The sequence below is a fragment of the Talaromyces marneffei genome, chromosome 2 (genome assembly GCF_009556855.1).
Source record: "Talaromyces marneffei chromosome 2, complete sequence".
NCBI lineage: Eukaryota > Fungi > Ascomycota > Eurotiomycetes > Eurotiales > Trichocomaceae > Talaromyces > Talaromyces marneffei.
The window spans coordinates 3,409,047-3,423,005 of NC_072349.1; the positions used below are offsets into that span (position 1 = coordinate 3,409,047).

Consider the following 13,959-nt stretch of genomic DNA (forward strand, 5'->3'; position numbering starts at 1 on the left):
GAAGTAATATAGACTCTATAAAGTTGCGGGCCCACTGCAAAGGGCCTAACGGAGCCATCAGGATTTAGAGGACGGCAGAGGACGGCAGCTTATTAACTGTGAACCATGGCGCTGGGCCGGGGAACCTTTTCCCCAAATTGTCCCTTATTTTTCCTTGAAAACTGCGTTGCTCTCCTCGCTCGTACGACAGCCGTCCCGACAGTCTGGATAGCACCATGGACTTATCCGCTCCCGCCTATCCCGTGCATAAATATTCCTTACATGCGTCCGATCACGTATTTTTCCTTCGGGTAGACGGGAACTATGGGATGGTGCGCCAGTCCGGTGGTATCTCAACTAGTGTTGTCGTATGTGAATTGGCGGCTTGGAACAGATAACAAATGAAAATCAACCTTTCACGAACCCTCAAGAAACCTAGATTGCAAGATTTGCTAAGCCCTTGCGAGCCGACTGATGAAACCGAACATTGACCACAACCCGCATGATTTGTGGAACGGGCCGGCAAAGGATAAGCCACAGGCGACAGCTGACTCAAAGCGAGATGCCCAGTTCATGTGGTGACACCCTTCATGCCATCACATGCTTGAAATGTATATGCATCTTGATGATCCTCATCAGCTTCTGTCTCTCTTCGTTCGATTTTGCTGTGAGAGTACATTTTCAATAGTCAAAATGTCGCCAGGTAGTGTCTCAATCTGACGTAGCACTCATCCTACGCCGTCCATCACCCTCGCGAGGCTTGAATTGACCGTAGGTCCATAAAGGGCGGTGAGTTCCGAATGAGAAAATTTAACATATTCGGCGTATGGAGACCTGCATATGCTCAGGTACTCATTTAGTAAAACTAGCACTCTAAATTTCCCGACCCTTCCTTCTAGGACAACTTAATGGAGGCGCTATTATTGTGTGCCCTTTTGGCATTCCCACTGCCACCTTTCAACGAGAGTACCGTAGCGGCTTAGACCCGAAAATTTTGTCGATTGGTAACGGGCTTCGCTTACCCTTCCCAGAGGTTCCCGGTACGTTCGTTGTTTCATGGAAATGCTATTGGTACATGGCGATGATCAAATCTTGTTCTTAAAGAAGATCATGCTCGAGATTTTGGCCTTATCTAGTAGAATAAGTTGTTATCCACGACTAGAGAGCGAACTCGCCAACTCAAAATGAAAGGTGCGTCATTGCAGTAGATGTATGCCACCGTTATGCGCCTGTTTGCATCTGGCGAACAATACATTGGACGACCCTTTGTTTGAGTAGAGACTTTTTTGGTTTTTGTCGACCCCTTGACAAGAAGCTTAGGAATCCTTTGTCACTTGGGTGGTGTGTACATGGGTCCACAGGGCGGATGCGACTTTCTCTCACTGCATTGGAAGACTTCCTAGTGGGCGAAATTCTAGCATCGTGCCAGCCTATCACCATTCACAGCGCTTCGGTTGGCTCAATCTTGCTTCGAAGATCAAGATATCTCGTCCTCTCTGGTCAAGATTACGGTCATGACGGTCGTAATACGCTTCACACCAAGCGCCAATATCTTTCGATTTGTATCGACCAATTCCGAAGGGACAATATCGAGTCATCACCCCCGGGGCCAACACACAAACCCGCGGCGAAGTCAGCCGAGAGAAGCCATAGACCGAACCGTATGTGACTGAACCGATACTAACGTTGTCATCCAGCTCACTTCTACAGATTGTTCTCGTGAGGCAACAGGGTAGTCTGTGGCTCATAACACACAACGGTAGGTAGGTCCTCTGTGATTTGAGGACTAGATTCCGTATTGTATCACACGGCCAGGACCATACCCGATTTTCTCGGTAACTATCCCAGGGGTTCAAGTGTGCCCTGACTGAATATTGGTTGTGCCAACGAACTAAGACTCTGCTTAGGCTCGCGTCTCGGTTGCTGCCCAGTCTCGTATTTAAGGGGGTTTATTGCTCCATCGATAACCATAGCCAGCCTGTTCGTCGCATTCTGACTACCACAGTCAGATCGATTTGACAGATTCACGACAAGCATTGTCGACACGTCTCACTCAGCAGTTAACTGAAAGATAGTCAGATTGAAAAGAGAGCCATGAGGTATTATCTAGAAACATTAACTCCAACAACTGTATACAAACTGACCTATGAATATAGTAACCCAAATGTGGGCACGACTTCGCTCAACAGCGCTCTGCAAGAAATCGTCATCATTCACGGCCGTGAGTTTCAACAATACTCGCTCAACAATCGCATCTATCTGTGCCCTATCGATGATGTTAGTCACGAATCAAACCGAAAGCTAAAGCATATGTCTCATACAAATGAATTCACTGACGTCCTTAGGATGAGATCGACCGGCTTGAACTACAGCAACAGGTTTTCAATCTAGTTTTCGACAACCGTCTCATATTTCCGCCGATCCATAACCCTCGGCGAGTGTTGGATTGTGGGTATGGAGCTGGAAACTGGGCACTCGAAGTTGCAGAACGATATCCACACTGCCAGGTACTTAGGGTGGAAGCCGGTTCTGACATGGAGATTCAATCACTGATCAAATGCCGAAAAAGGTTATAGGAGTTGACATATCCCCCCATATGCAGCCGCTTGATATACCGGATAATCTATGGTTGCAGGTATGCATTTGTCCAATTCAAATCCTCACGAAAACCAAGTCCTCGGCTCGGCCCAACACTTCCTCCCTCCCTCCCCGACTCATGGCATGCTAGACAGGAGTCTAAGCTGAGAATTAAACGCAAAAATCATCGAGACTAATGGCCCACAATCGAGTGAATAGAGCGAATCGCTGATTTCATTGACCATTAGGTAGACAACCTCAATCGGCCGTTTACCTTCCCTTCACGACATTTCGACCTTGTCCACTCAAGGCTTGTGGCTTCCGGACTGGATCGATCCCGCTGGTCATCATACGTCCGCGACCTGGTGCGGTAAGATGATTAAGGGCCATTATTCGCAATACCCTTCTGCAAATGCACCTAACGTATGGTATGCAATACAGTGTGACGAAACGCGGCGGCTGGGTCCAAATGGCAGAGATATATTTCAATGTCCAATCCGACAACGGTTCCATAACTGATCGACATGCCCTTCGAGAATGGAGCAGACGCTATATGCGAGCCTTGGAGGATCTCAAGGACTTGAGAGCCGCTCCTAGACTTGCAAGCCTGATGACAGCAGCAGGTTTGGAAGATGTCGACATGAGAATGATCCAGCTTCCATTGTCTGCTTGGTCAAGCGGTAAGATATCAGTACAGTACTGGATGCGTCTTGTTGCACATGCCGAACTAACCTTGAGGAGACCCGCGATCACACCAGATCGGCGCCTCGAACAGATCTAATATTCACCAATTGCTGGAATCACTGGCCCTTTATCCATTGACACATCGATTACACATGACTCTTGATGACTTTAACTCGTTGATACAGAGAGCCCGTGTAGAGGTTGATGATCATGCTTTGAAGGCTTATTTTCCTTTGTGAGTTGCTCTCAGAAGGACTTGCTGGCATGCCTAACTAATTCCAGATATGTCGCCATCGGTCGAAAACCCCTATAGTACCGCATCTCATCAGCAAACCTCAACTCAATTTGAAACTAGACAAATGACGATGATAATTGTTTACATACCCGAGTACAAGACCTCAACAGACCAGTTGCAACCGTGATCTTTGAATAGATAAACTTCATCTTTGTCAAAAACACAAGAACAACTTTTACAGGCTCCCCGCAAGCCTCTCTTATGCCGTACGTCGTACTTATGATGGCTTTTTGAGCTGAGAACAAGTAGTCGGAAGAAAGAAGAGAAAAGTATGACCGGTAGTTGCCCGATATCAAAGACGTTGATTATCACCTAATTTGTCATGGAAGGAAAGAGCAGCCCTGCCACCGCCTTGCGAATGTCGCTCCAAGCTCTCAGCTCACTTCCCACCCCTCGCAACGTCAATCGTGCCCAATGGGCTTTCGACGCATCGATATTTGTTTATACCGAGCCATAATATCGTGCCTTTAAAGCGACGGCATGTCATGAAAATGGTACATACCGTGATGGCTATTTCATGGCGGGGCTGAAATGTTTCGACTATTGGAAGAGATTCAGGGGCGCTACAGTCAATTATTTCACAGTTTGATCAGGTATATTATCCACAAACGACCGGAACGATGAATCAGTCCTCAAACACTGTTACAGGATTGTCAGGTTGAGATCGCTGTGGAAGGGAGATACTTTGTCGGTATGCCTACTGCGAAACGTGAGTGAGTCAAAGTTGGCTGACGGAAAATACCTAAACCACAAGCGAATCTAGGTAATAAATGTCACCGAATCTTGCCGGATTCATTTGGGCTTCAACCACACCCCGAAGATCCAGTTTTTGGATATATCAGACATCGTTGCCCATTTAAAGAGCCGAGGCATTCTAGACTCCTCGATAATCGGCGCAAGTTTGAGTGGATTGCCACTAGTCTACCTACCTGATGATCATCTAAAAAGTTCGTATCAGAAAGTTGGAATGTGATTGATCCACAGTACGGAGTAAAAGACTCACCAATATCTGCACGATTACACTGCATCTCGAAATACAATCATACAGAGAGATCAGTGACACCACGCAGCAATAATGAAAGAATGCAACCAACAAGAACAAGAATTAAGGTTAACCATCAGGAGTCACAACGCTTAACCCTTGTCATTGTTCGTTTCACCGCCCTGACCCCGTCTACATCAGGCAGGAAAGGAGCCATTAGGCATTGATATACGCAGATCTCCTTTTGATCGATTGCAACGTCGAAGAGACATGTGCAAAGACGTAGGATTATACATCTTCACATCGGCCCCGACCCCCGGAATTATCCGCTTCGAAAGTGAACAAAGCAGATATAGAAAAGTTGCGGCTAACGAGCCCTGAAAAGCTTAACACCATTATGAAAGCTAGCTTATAAGATTTGGACCATCACCACATGATTGGTGTTCTATTATTCTGCCTTTTTGGCATCGGAAAAGCTTATCAATCAAGATTTTGCTTTTCAAGGATCTCAAATCATGGCTAGCAAACCAACCTCAAACCCTTTTATGTCTCACCCTCTCATGAATTTGCCACACTTCATGACTTCTCTGTGTCTGAAGATTGACAATTCTAAAAGTCTATCAGTAAATCCTAACTATCAATTGAAACTTGTAACAAAATGATCCCTCGTTAAGGAAGCTCAGCATATATGATGCCTGAGGCATCAATATTTCCAGGCTTAACCATTTTGGGAAGCTTTGCGGGCAAAGAAAAAAAAGTCGATGCTGCGCCTTCCCGATCTCAACTTTCTTATCCATCGTCGACAAAGTGTGCGCAATACCGCAATTTAACATTTCACAATGCCTTCAACGTATAAGAAGGACAAGCCGTGGGACACGGATGATATTGACAAATGGAAGGTCAGTCAGCTGTGTGCAACTGCGTTCTGGGCAGTTCTGAATTTAGATGAAACATCGACTAATATGACGATCAACAGATCGAAGAATTCAAGCCTGAGGATAATACCGGTGGCACATTCGCCGAGGAGTCATCGTTTATGACTCTTTTCCCCAAATACCGCGAAGTCTACTTGAAGGAAGCATGGCCGTTGATTACGAGGACCTTGGAGAAGCAGGGTATCGCTTGCACCCTGGATTTGGTTGAGGGTAGCATGACGGTGAAAACTACAAGAAAGACATTCGACCCTGCAGCGATTCTCAATGCTCGTGACTTGATTAAGTTGCTTGCGCGGAGTGTACCAGTACAACAGGTTGGTTTCTGCATGCCTTTATGATTTGCTTTAAAAATTGGCTACTAACGAGAGTTTTCGGATAGGCCCTCAAAATCCTGGAAGACGGCGTCGCATGTGACATTATCAAAATCCGCAACCTGGTCAACAATAAAGAGCGCTTTGTGAAACGCCGGCAACGTATCCTCGGACCAAATGGATCTACCTTGAAAGCTCTTGAGCTTCTTACCAGCACATATATTCTTGTTCAAGGAAACACGGTATCCGCCATGGGCCCGTTTAAAGGATTGAAGGAAGTGCGCCGAGTTATCGAAGACTGCATGGCAAACATCCACCCAATTTATCACATCAAAGAACTTATGATCAAACGCGAACTCGCCAAGGACCCAACACTAGCTACAGAATCCTGGGATCGGTTCTTGCCAAACTTCAAGAAACGTACCCTCTCGAAACGCCGTGTTCCTCACAAGGTCACCGACAAGTCACAGAAGGCTTACACGCCTTTCCCGCCGCCACAAGAGAAGAGCAAGATCGACAAGGAATTGGAATCTGGCGAATACTTTTTGTCCAAACAGGCCAAGGAGCGTGTACGCAAGGAAGAGATTCAAGAAAAACAGCGAGAGAAGAGGGAAGAGAAGATGAAGGAACGCCAAAAGGACTTTGTGCCTCCAACGGAAGATGCAGATAAGAAAGAGAAGAAGAAGAAGCGGAAACATGCCGATGATGGAGGTGAGAGTACAGAGAAGAAGAAAAAGAAGAAGTCGAAAAGCAAGTCGGACGAGGGTGGAGATGAGAGCTCATAGTGGCTTTATTCTTTTGTTTCGTTGGTTCTTTTTTGAGGAGTTCTCATGGCATTGCCGGCGTTTAATTTGAGTTTACGGTGTATAAAAGCTTTATCTTTAGGTAGATACCTTATCAAGTTTGATACTTTGATTGCTACTGCTTATAGCACAGCTCGTGGATACAACAGTCCTCTGTCCTTAGTTTGATGACAACTATACCTAGGTAGATGGGCACGATTGAAAGTTACAAAGATTTCATCATTGATTCATTAACCAATTCCTTACATCCAAAACTAACTAGACAAATGTCATGGCCATACATAGATACCCGAAAGACACTTAGTAATCATCATTGTTGTTGGATCCGTAGGAGTCGTTGTTGTTGTTGGATCCGTAAGAGCTGTTCTTGTTGCTGGAGCCATAAGAATCGTTGTTGCTAGCTCCGTAAGAGCTGTTCTTGTTGCTGGATCCATAGCTGTCGTTGTTGTTGCTGGATCCGTAAGAGCTGTTCTTGTTGCTGGAGCCATAAGAATCGTTGTTGCTAGCTCCGTAAGAGCTGTTCTTGTTGCTGGATCCATAGCTGTCGTTGTTGTTGCTAGATCCATAGGAGCTGTTCTTGTTGTTGGATCCATAGGAGTCGTCGTTGTTGTTGCTGGATCCGTAAGAGTCGCTCTTCTTGTTGGATCCATAGGAATCATTGTTGCTGGATCCGTAAGAGTCGGTGTTGCTGGATCCGTAGGAGCTGTTCTTGTTGCTGGATCCATAGGAGTCGTTGTTGTTGTTATTGGATCCATAGCTGTCGTTGTTGCTGGATCCGTAAGAGTCACTCTTCTTGTTACTGGATCCATAGCTGTCGTTGTTGCTGGATCCGTAAGAGTCACTCTTCTTGTTGCTGGATCCATAGCTGTCGTTGTTGTTGCTAGATCCATAAGAGTCGCTCTTCTTGTTGCTGGAGCCGTAGGAGTCGTTGTTGCTGGATCCATAAGAGTCGGTGTTGCTGGATCCGTAGGAGTCAGAGTTATCACGGCCTCCTCGAGTACGGCTTGATCCATACGAATCATTGTTGCTGGATCCATAGGAATCGCTGTTTCCAGAGCCGTAGGAGTCGCTGTCACCTCCGAAGCCACCGGAGCGGCCTCCCGAGCGGTTTCCAGAACCGTAAGAGTCGTTGTTGTCGTTGTAGCTCATTGTGATGGGAGTAGAAGTATATAGGGATTAGGGTGGGATAGGGTTATAAATGATATGTAGATGTATAGAATACGAGTAGATGCAATTGAGAAAGACAATGTCCGAGAAACTCGTCACCGGAAAACAGGGAGTATTTATACCCTCAATCCAACCTGGGCAAGCTTGCAATTCATCTACTATCATACACAAGACGAACCCTTCACCCAATAATGAAAGCATACGAGGGGTAAAGCACCATGTCTACGCACTCATTGGACCCTGATCAAGCTATGATCGAAGCTAACCATTTGTTCCACAAGCTGCTTGTTATTTTAACTTTCTTTACCCTCTCGTCTCTGTTCATTTGCTGGGAATATCTCGGAGAAACGATGGAAGTGGATTGTCGTGGGCCACTGACAACAAGTCGATAGTTCTGTATGGATCATTAGGACATTTCCGAGTCGTACGCCTACAGAACTCGGGATTTAGGCAATTATCCATATCCACAGCCCCTCCATCGGCCGCGCCGCAGGTTTGTGATAGCTACGTGAGGCTGTGTCGTTGCTAGCTGAATATAGAAGCTAGAGAGGGAGGGCAAGCTCTGCTCCTTTTGAGGCAAGCTTTCGAATACCGGGTTCTCGACGGATTCCTTGTACTATAAGAAAAGGAATTATAGGCATTTCAATATTAGTTTGTATCAGTCAGATAAAATGACGTCTGAGGAGACACCCTAGATCCTCTTCTCTCCAGAGATATCTCCACGGTGCGGGATGCAATTTGAGAGATAAACTAGCAATCTACACACCACCAAGGTTATAAAAAGCAAATGATGAAATCAAGCACGTCATGCAATATCAATGCAGTGGCAAGCAAGCGAGATGCATGAAATGTAACGCAGTGTTTCTCTTCTTGCGCCATATGAGATTTAATTCGGGGGGGAGGGGTCATGGCTCTCTAACAACCCACTGGTTCACTTGTTGATCCTTTCGCCATCTGTGAGTAGCAATGTTGGCCTGTTGGCTTGTTGCCCACTTCTACTGAACTTTACGGTCTTTACCCCTCTCAATGGGTCTTTCTGGGCTGGAGGCATGAAGTCAATTCTACTCTGGAGTACGTGTTGTGGTAGACTAAACTAGTGAGGGGTACGTACTCGACTCACTTGGCAGTTCTTCGCTGTCTGGCCGCGGATTGTTTTCATGGATATCCCGGCACGGCCAACAAAGATATGGCATACTCTGTACAAAAGTCAACAAAAACCAGTCAACCAACAGCTGATTTCAGTGGCTGGTCTGATCTAATATTGCTTCTTTTAATCTCGATTTTCGCCACAGATGTGGGGTTAGTCTCGAGTACGGTAGCACGCTCAGGCTAAAAGTACGCTACGTGGAGCTCGAGCCTCTCGTGGTGATCGAGATGTTGAGATCGCAATCAACGCATTGTTGGGAGGATCGGGACACTAAAATATGACTGGTGCTTAGCGTAGGCATAGGTAACATAGGCAACCCTTGTACTACGTAGTAGGCTTGTCCAACAGGTGGTGGCGGTTCAGAGCCCTGTTCTCCACACCCTAGTATGGTCCTATTATTGCATCCTATGTACGCAGACTAGTACCTATACTAGTATGAGATATCTTTCACCTTGATGCCGACCGACCTGCATTACTATGTACACACGGGAAGTGTGTAATAGCCACGACGCGTAGTGGGTTCGATTGAATTGAGCAATCTGAGACAACAAATATGTGGCTGGTGGGTTGTTGTTGCTGAGGCTGTGAAGTTATCCACTGAGCCACTCTAGTGAAATGACCGATGCTCCACAGCGTGGTTCGATTCAGCTGTCTTTCGGCCGAGGATGATGTCAGTTCGCTGCTAGGTAACATCAATGATCACAGCAGAAGGTAATTTCGCCGGCAGAGGATGAGAATTGGATGTCTCAAGACCGTCTTGCAGCCGTAGCCCTAACCCGAAGAGTGCTCTGATATCGCTCCGATTTTTATCAATTGAAAAAAGATTGACTTATTTGCCAGTTGATTATACTACTATAGCTTCGCCTCATTAATCCTTACGTCATTTTCCAGCACATACCGATATCGTGCCTTTCCGGCATCCATATCGGCCAAAGCAGCATTCACATCACTCATCGGCCTCTTCTGGATCCACGGATACACTCGCTTCTCGGCCGCCAACTGCAACATCTCTCTTATATCATCCGGCGACCCAATATTCGATCCGGTGATTTGGACCTCCTTCTGAATCAATGACCACGCCGGCAGGCCTGGAAGAGGACCCTCTGGGGCTCCAACTTGAACAAATGTGCCTCCCACCCTGAGCAGGCGCAAGTATTGGCTTAGCGGTAGTTTTGGGGAGTCCACGGTGCAGATAATAAGGTCGAGTGAGCGCGAGTATGTTCTTGCCCATTTCTTATCTTCTTCGGTAGCAATGAAAAGGTCCGCGCCTAGGCCTTCAACTGCATCCTTTCGTTTACTCGATGTTCGCGAGATGGCTACAACACGCTCACAGCCCAGTGCTTTGGCGAACAGAATACCGAGATGTCCTAGCCCGCCAACTCCGATGATACCAACGGTCTTTCCCGGGCCGGCATGATACCTCTTCAAAGGACGAAAGACAGTCACCCCACCACACAGTAACGGCGCCGCTTCAGCAGACGGCAAAGAGTCGGGAATCTTAAAAGCAAAATGGGCCGGACCCCTCCAGAAATTCGCATATCCACCGTATGATTTACTCTTATCGGCGTATCGCGCGTTATATGTGCCCACTATACGCGGACAATAATTCTCAAGTCTATCGGCGCACGCCTCACAATCAGCCCTCAAACAGGACATACTCTGCGCCCCAATACCCACGCGGTCGCCAACGCGTATCTGCCTCGATGCAGGCGATGATGCGAGTGTCGCGACTCCAGAGCCAATGCGCACAACGGTCCCAATGATTTCGTGGCCCACGACACATGGATAGTCGGTGGGCGACCAGCCGGAGCGGAGAGTATGTAGATCTGTGCCACAGATGCCGCAGTGGCTGATGTGGACTTCAATGTCGGTTGGTGTGAAGGGTTTGGGGGTGAATGTTGTGTATGCTAAGGGACTGGTGGCGTCGTGGGCTACCCAGCCCTTGAATGTTTCGGAGGACATGGTCTTTACAGTCGTAAGCCAAATGAGTGGTACTCGCAGCAAAGACGGTGTGAATGGGCGATTGTAAACCAGGCAAATACAGATATCTTCAATTCATTGATGTGGTCATGGGTTGTGGTAAGTTGTAAGAAATGAAAAATGACAGAGCTCCGAAATGTAGTTAACTCGATGAAACCCAATCAAAGAGCCGAGGCTCGTCGGGTTATGCCACGCCGATCAACAGTGACCGTCGAATACCTTGAGTTTCACATTATTTGTCTTCATAAGTCCTAAGGTTGATGTTCTCAAGGATTGGACACATTGAAATCAACGAAGGTCCAACTTTTGAGATGAATTGGCCAGATTATGGGTTCCATCGTTGAATCAAGAGCCCATCTCTACGACAAGGTCAATCATGGAAAGCATCAAGAAAGTCAGCGATCTATTGAATTGACACAATCTAGTATATATTGAGCGCCCGTATCGCGACAAAGAGATCAAACATCACTACCATCATCGGCAGCAAAGACCATACTCATACAAATTGCTTGTAACCCTAGCCCTAACCCTAATTATGAATTGGGTAAGACTTTCGGCCCCCTTGAAGAGTAACTTAAGATGAGATGAGATGAAGTAGACATTCATTCATTCATCAATCAATTCCAACCTCGAGACAAAAATCAGCACCTGAACGCCATGCACGACCAAAAAGATATGGTATATATCAATTATATATTGACCTATCCCCCCCACGAAAAAAGCAAGAAAATGACTAGAAAGGAAAAAAACAATCTCATACCAACATTTGAGCTCGAAGATCACTCTAAACTCTGCCTCTGCGGATGAGCAAGATGCTGCTCAGCAGTATCACTAGGCGACTCATTGAGTCTGCTAGACGACCGTCTAAACGTCAACGAAGAACTCGCATAAGAAGGGCGATGATTATGATGATGATGGGAGGAGGTGTCCTTGCTCGGTACGAACGTTAAAGGATAGGTATCATTCAGATACAGTTGCTGCCCGTGCAGACTTGCCACACTCTCCGGCCTTTGCGGAACATAAACGGGCTGTTTTTGTTGTGTGCTGCGCCGGCTGGGATCATAGAATGTAGGTGGTGAAGCGCCACCTGTATGTGTATGCTGAGTTTTGCCACGGAATGAGCAGTTGAGGACGAAGCGACGGTATGTTGGGAGGCAGGCGCAGATCAGGTAAGTGCCTGTCTCTGCTTGGGTGATTATCATGAGGTTGACAGCGTTCCAGCTGTAGTCCGTCATTGCGATGTCTTGGTAGAACCATGCGAAGCGCAGGATTGAGGTTGTGAGACCACTGTTTATTTGGTCGTTCCGTTAGCCGACCTTGAACACATCAAAAGCAACCTTAAAAGAGAGAGAGAGTTTGGGGTATTTTGACACACAGACTTCCCACCAAAAACGTCACTGCCAACCCAAGCTTCATCCGAGTCTCCATATGCATCCGCAGGATAATTGTCATCGGAAGCACCAGGATGACCACATCACTGATGATATTCGGAAACGTGCCCCAGACATAAAACGCCTCTCTACTGAGACAAGTACTCCGCACATAATTATCGAAATTCGCAAAATGGGCTCCGCAGATCAGGAATTCCGCAAGCGTGTTTGCTATCGTCTGCAAGATCAAAAACGCCATCATCACGCGAACGAACATGTTGATTCGCAAGGGAGGCGGGAAGACGCGATTGTAGAGTAGCAAAATGGCGAATTTGGGGACGTTCATAAAAATGTTGTATAGGATCTGGATTGCGAAGAGGTATTTGAGTCCGATGACTATTTTTTCAGGAAAGTTGGTGTTTATGTAGTCTTGGTGATAGCCAATCAAGGCGCATTTGACGTAACCTTTATTTCACAAACTCCTGTCAGCCTTTTTATACAGTCCCTGCCGAGTCTGACCCCCCCCCCCCCTCCTCTTTTTGTTGGAGATATCAAGAGGTAACAAACCAATGGTTGTCCCAGCAGTCGCCAATTGTCCGGCGAGCGAGACCAGAATGACAACATCATCCCAGCCCCAAGTCTTGGGGTTCTGTACTCGAGTCATTAACCGGAGAGCGACGAAAAAGATCTGGATACCAGCAAAGACGCTGGTGAAGATCAGGAGTCTGTCTCCGATATATGGAACATCCATATCGACTCGAAAAGGAGATGACTCATTTGTCGAAAGAAGACGAGTAGATGGTCACGGATGTTCTCAGGTTTGCCTGCAAGGTGCAAATGATGCAGGCCCACTTGAAGATTGATTGAAGAAGCTTTGGTAAATGTGGCTTCTCAAGCTTTCTCGAATGTTGAAGATATCAAAGCTTATTTAAGAAATCATCACGAATCATGGCTCCAACCACAAATTTTACCTCGACATCGGTAGTCTAGACAGGATCATTTCTTTTGTAAATGGCAAGGGTTTCAATGCTACGCAAGAAAGAAGAGCGAAGACACGGATCCCGATTAATGTCTACTAAGAGCATGGATCGGACTATCAAATTCACTAAGAGTATATAACTAAGCACTAGGCCTGTGCAAAGTATCTGACTGACTAGGTAGGTAAGACAAGGTCATTAGCGAGGCTAAATTGGCACTAATTTGTACAGGTTTGTCGACTTTCAGGGTCCTTTCAGATGTTGGTGTTCTGATCTTCGGGCTTCATTGAAAGACGATGTCATTGAGCAGATATCCATGAAATAACTAGATATGTATGGCCGATCTTTGCGAATATATAGCTACACCCATAGCGGATTGCAATCGTATGGAGATTTTTAGATATTCTCCGTTGTTATACAAGATTGTGCCTATGTAGTATAGAGACAGAAACAATTGACCAGGCCGAACAAGCGGGGGGCGGGGGCCAGAACAACAACCACCACAAGGCTCAAGCATACAGTGCACGCCGTGTCTATCTAAACATCCAATCGCTGGTTGTTCGCACTCCATTGGCCCAACAGCTCTTAACTACTTCGTCGAGACTCGTACCTAGTACATACTCGTAGTAGTGCCCGGAAACAAGCCCTAAGTCCCCGTCACGACAATCAGCTTTTGGGCCCCATGTTATGTTAGTTGTTGATGCCGCCCCGCCTAAACTCAAGTCTACGTAGTAAATCCCATTGGCCAAAAA

General features: G+C 46.6%; 5 protein-coding genes across 5 annotated transcripts; 2 read left to right on the plus strand and 3 right to left on the minus strand.

The window, feature by feature from the left end:
- Positions 1 to 2,073: 2,073 nt before the first annotated feature.
- On the plus strand, positions 2,074 to 3,337 carry EYB26_003585 (uncharacterized protein; the record flags this gene model as incomplete). The annotated part of the gene is made up of 6 exons (XM_054262885.1): positions 2,074 to 2,078; positions 2,136 to 2,256; positions 2,325 to 2,486; positions 2,549 to 2,614; positions 2,805 to 2,926; positions 2,998 to 3,337. 6 exons carry the CDS (start codon positions 2,074 to 2,076, stop codon positions 3,335 to 3,337), a joined length of 816 nt encoding a protein of 271 aa, XP_054118860.1.
- Positions 3,338 to 5,356: 2,019 nt separating this feature from the next.
- On the plus strand, positions 5,357 to 6,548 carry EYB26_003586 (uncharacterized protein; the record flags this gene model as incomplete). The annotated part of the gene is made up of 3 exons (XM_054262886.1): positions 5,357 to 5,416; positions 5,494 to 5,766; positions 5,832 to 6,548. 3 exons carry the CDS (start codon positions 5,357 to 5,359, stop codon positions 6,546 to 6,548), a joined length of 1,050 nt encoding a protein of 349 aa, XP_054118861.1.
- Positions 6,549 to 6,866: 318 nt separating this feature from the next.
- Positions 6,867 to 7,715, minus strand: EYB26_003587 (uncharacterized protein; the record flags this gene model as incomplete). The annotated part of the gene is made up of 1 exon (XM_054262887.1): positions 6,867 to 7,715. One exon carries the CDS (start codon positions 7,713 to 7,715, stop codon positions 6,867 to 6,869), a length of 849 nt encoding a protein of 282 aa, XP_054118862.1.
- Positions 7,716 to 9,732: 2,017 nt separating this feature from the next.
- On the minus strand, positions 9,733 to 10,842 carry EYB26_003588 (uncharacterized protein; the record flags this gene model as incomplete). The annotated part of the gene is made up of 2 exons (XM_054262888.1): positions 9,733 to 10,469; positions 10,539 to 10,842. The coding sequence occupies 2 exons, from the start codon at positions 10,840 to 10,842 to the stop codon at positions 9,733 to 9,735; spliced, it is 1,041 nt and encodes a 346-aa protein (XP_054118863.1).
- Positions 10,843 to 11,639: 797 nt separating this feature from the next.
- EYB26_003589 (uncharacterized protein) lies at positions 11,640 to 12,981 on the minus strand (the record flags this gene model as incomplete). Its single annotated transcript, XM_054262889.1, has 4 exons — positions 11,640 to 11,709; positions 11,806 to 12,147; positions 12,236 to 12,695; positions 12,798 to 12,981. The coding sequence occupies 4 exons, from the start codon at positions 12,979 to 12,981 to the stop codon at positions 11,640 to 11,642; spliced, it is 1,056 nt and encodes a 351-aa protein (XP_054118864.1).
- Between the last annotated feature and the right edge of the window lie 978 nt (positions 12,982 to 13,959).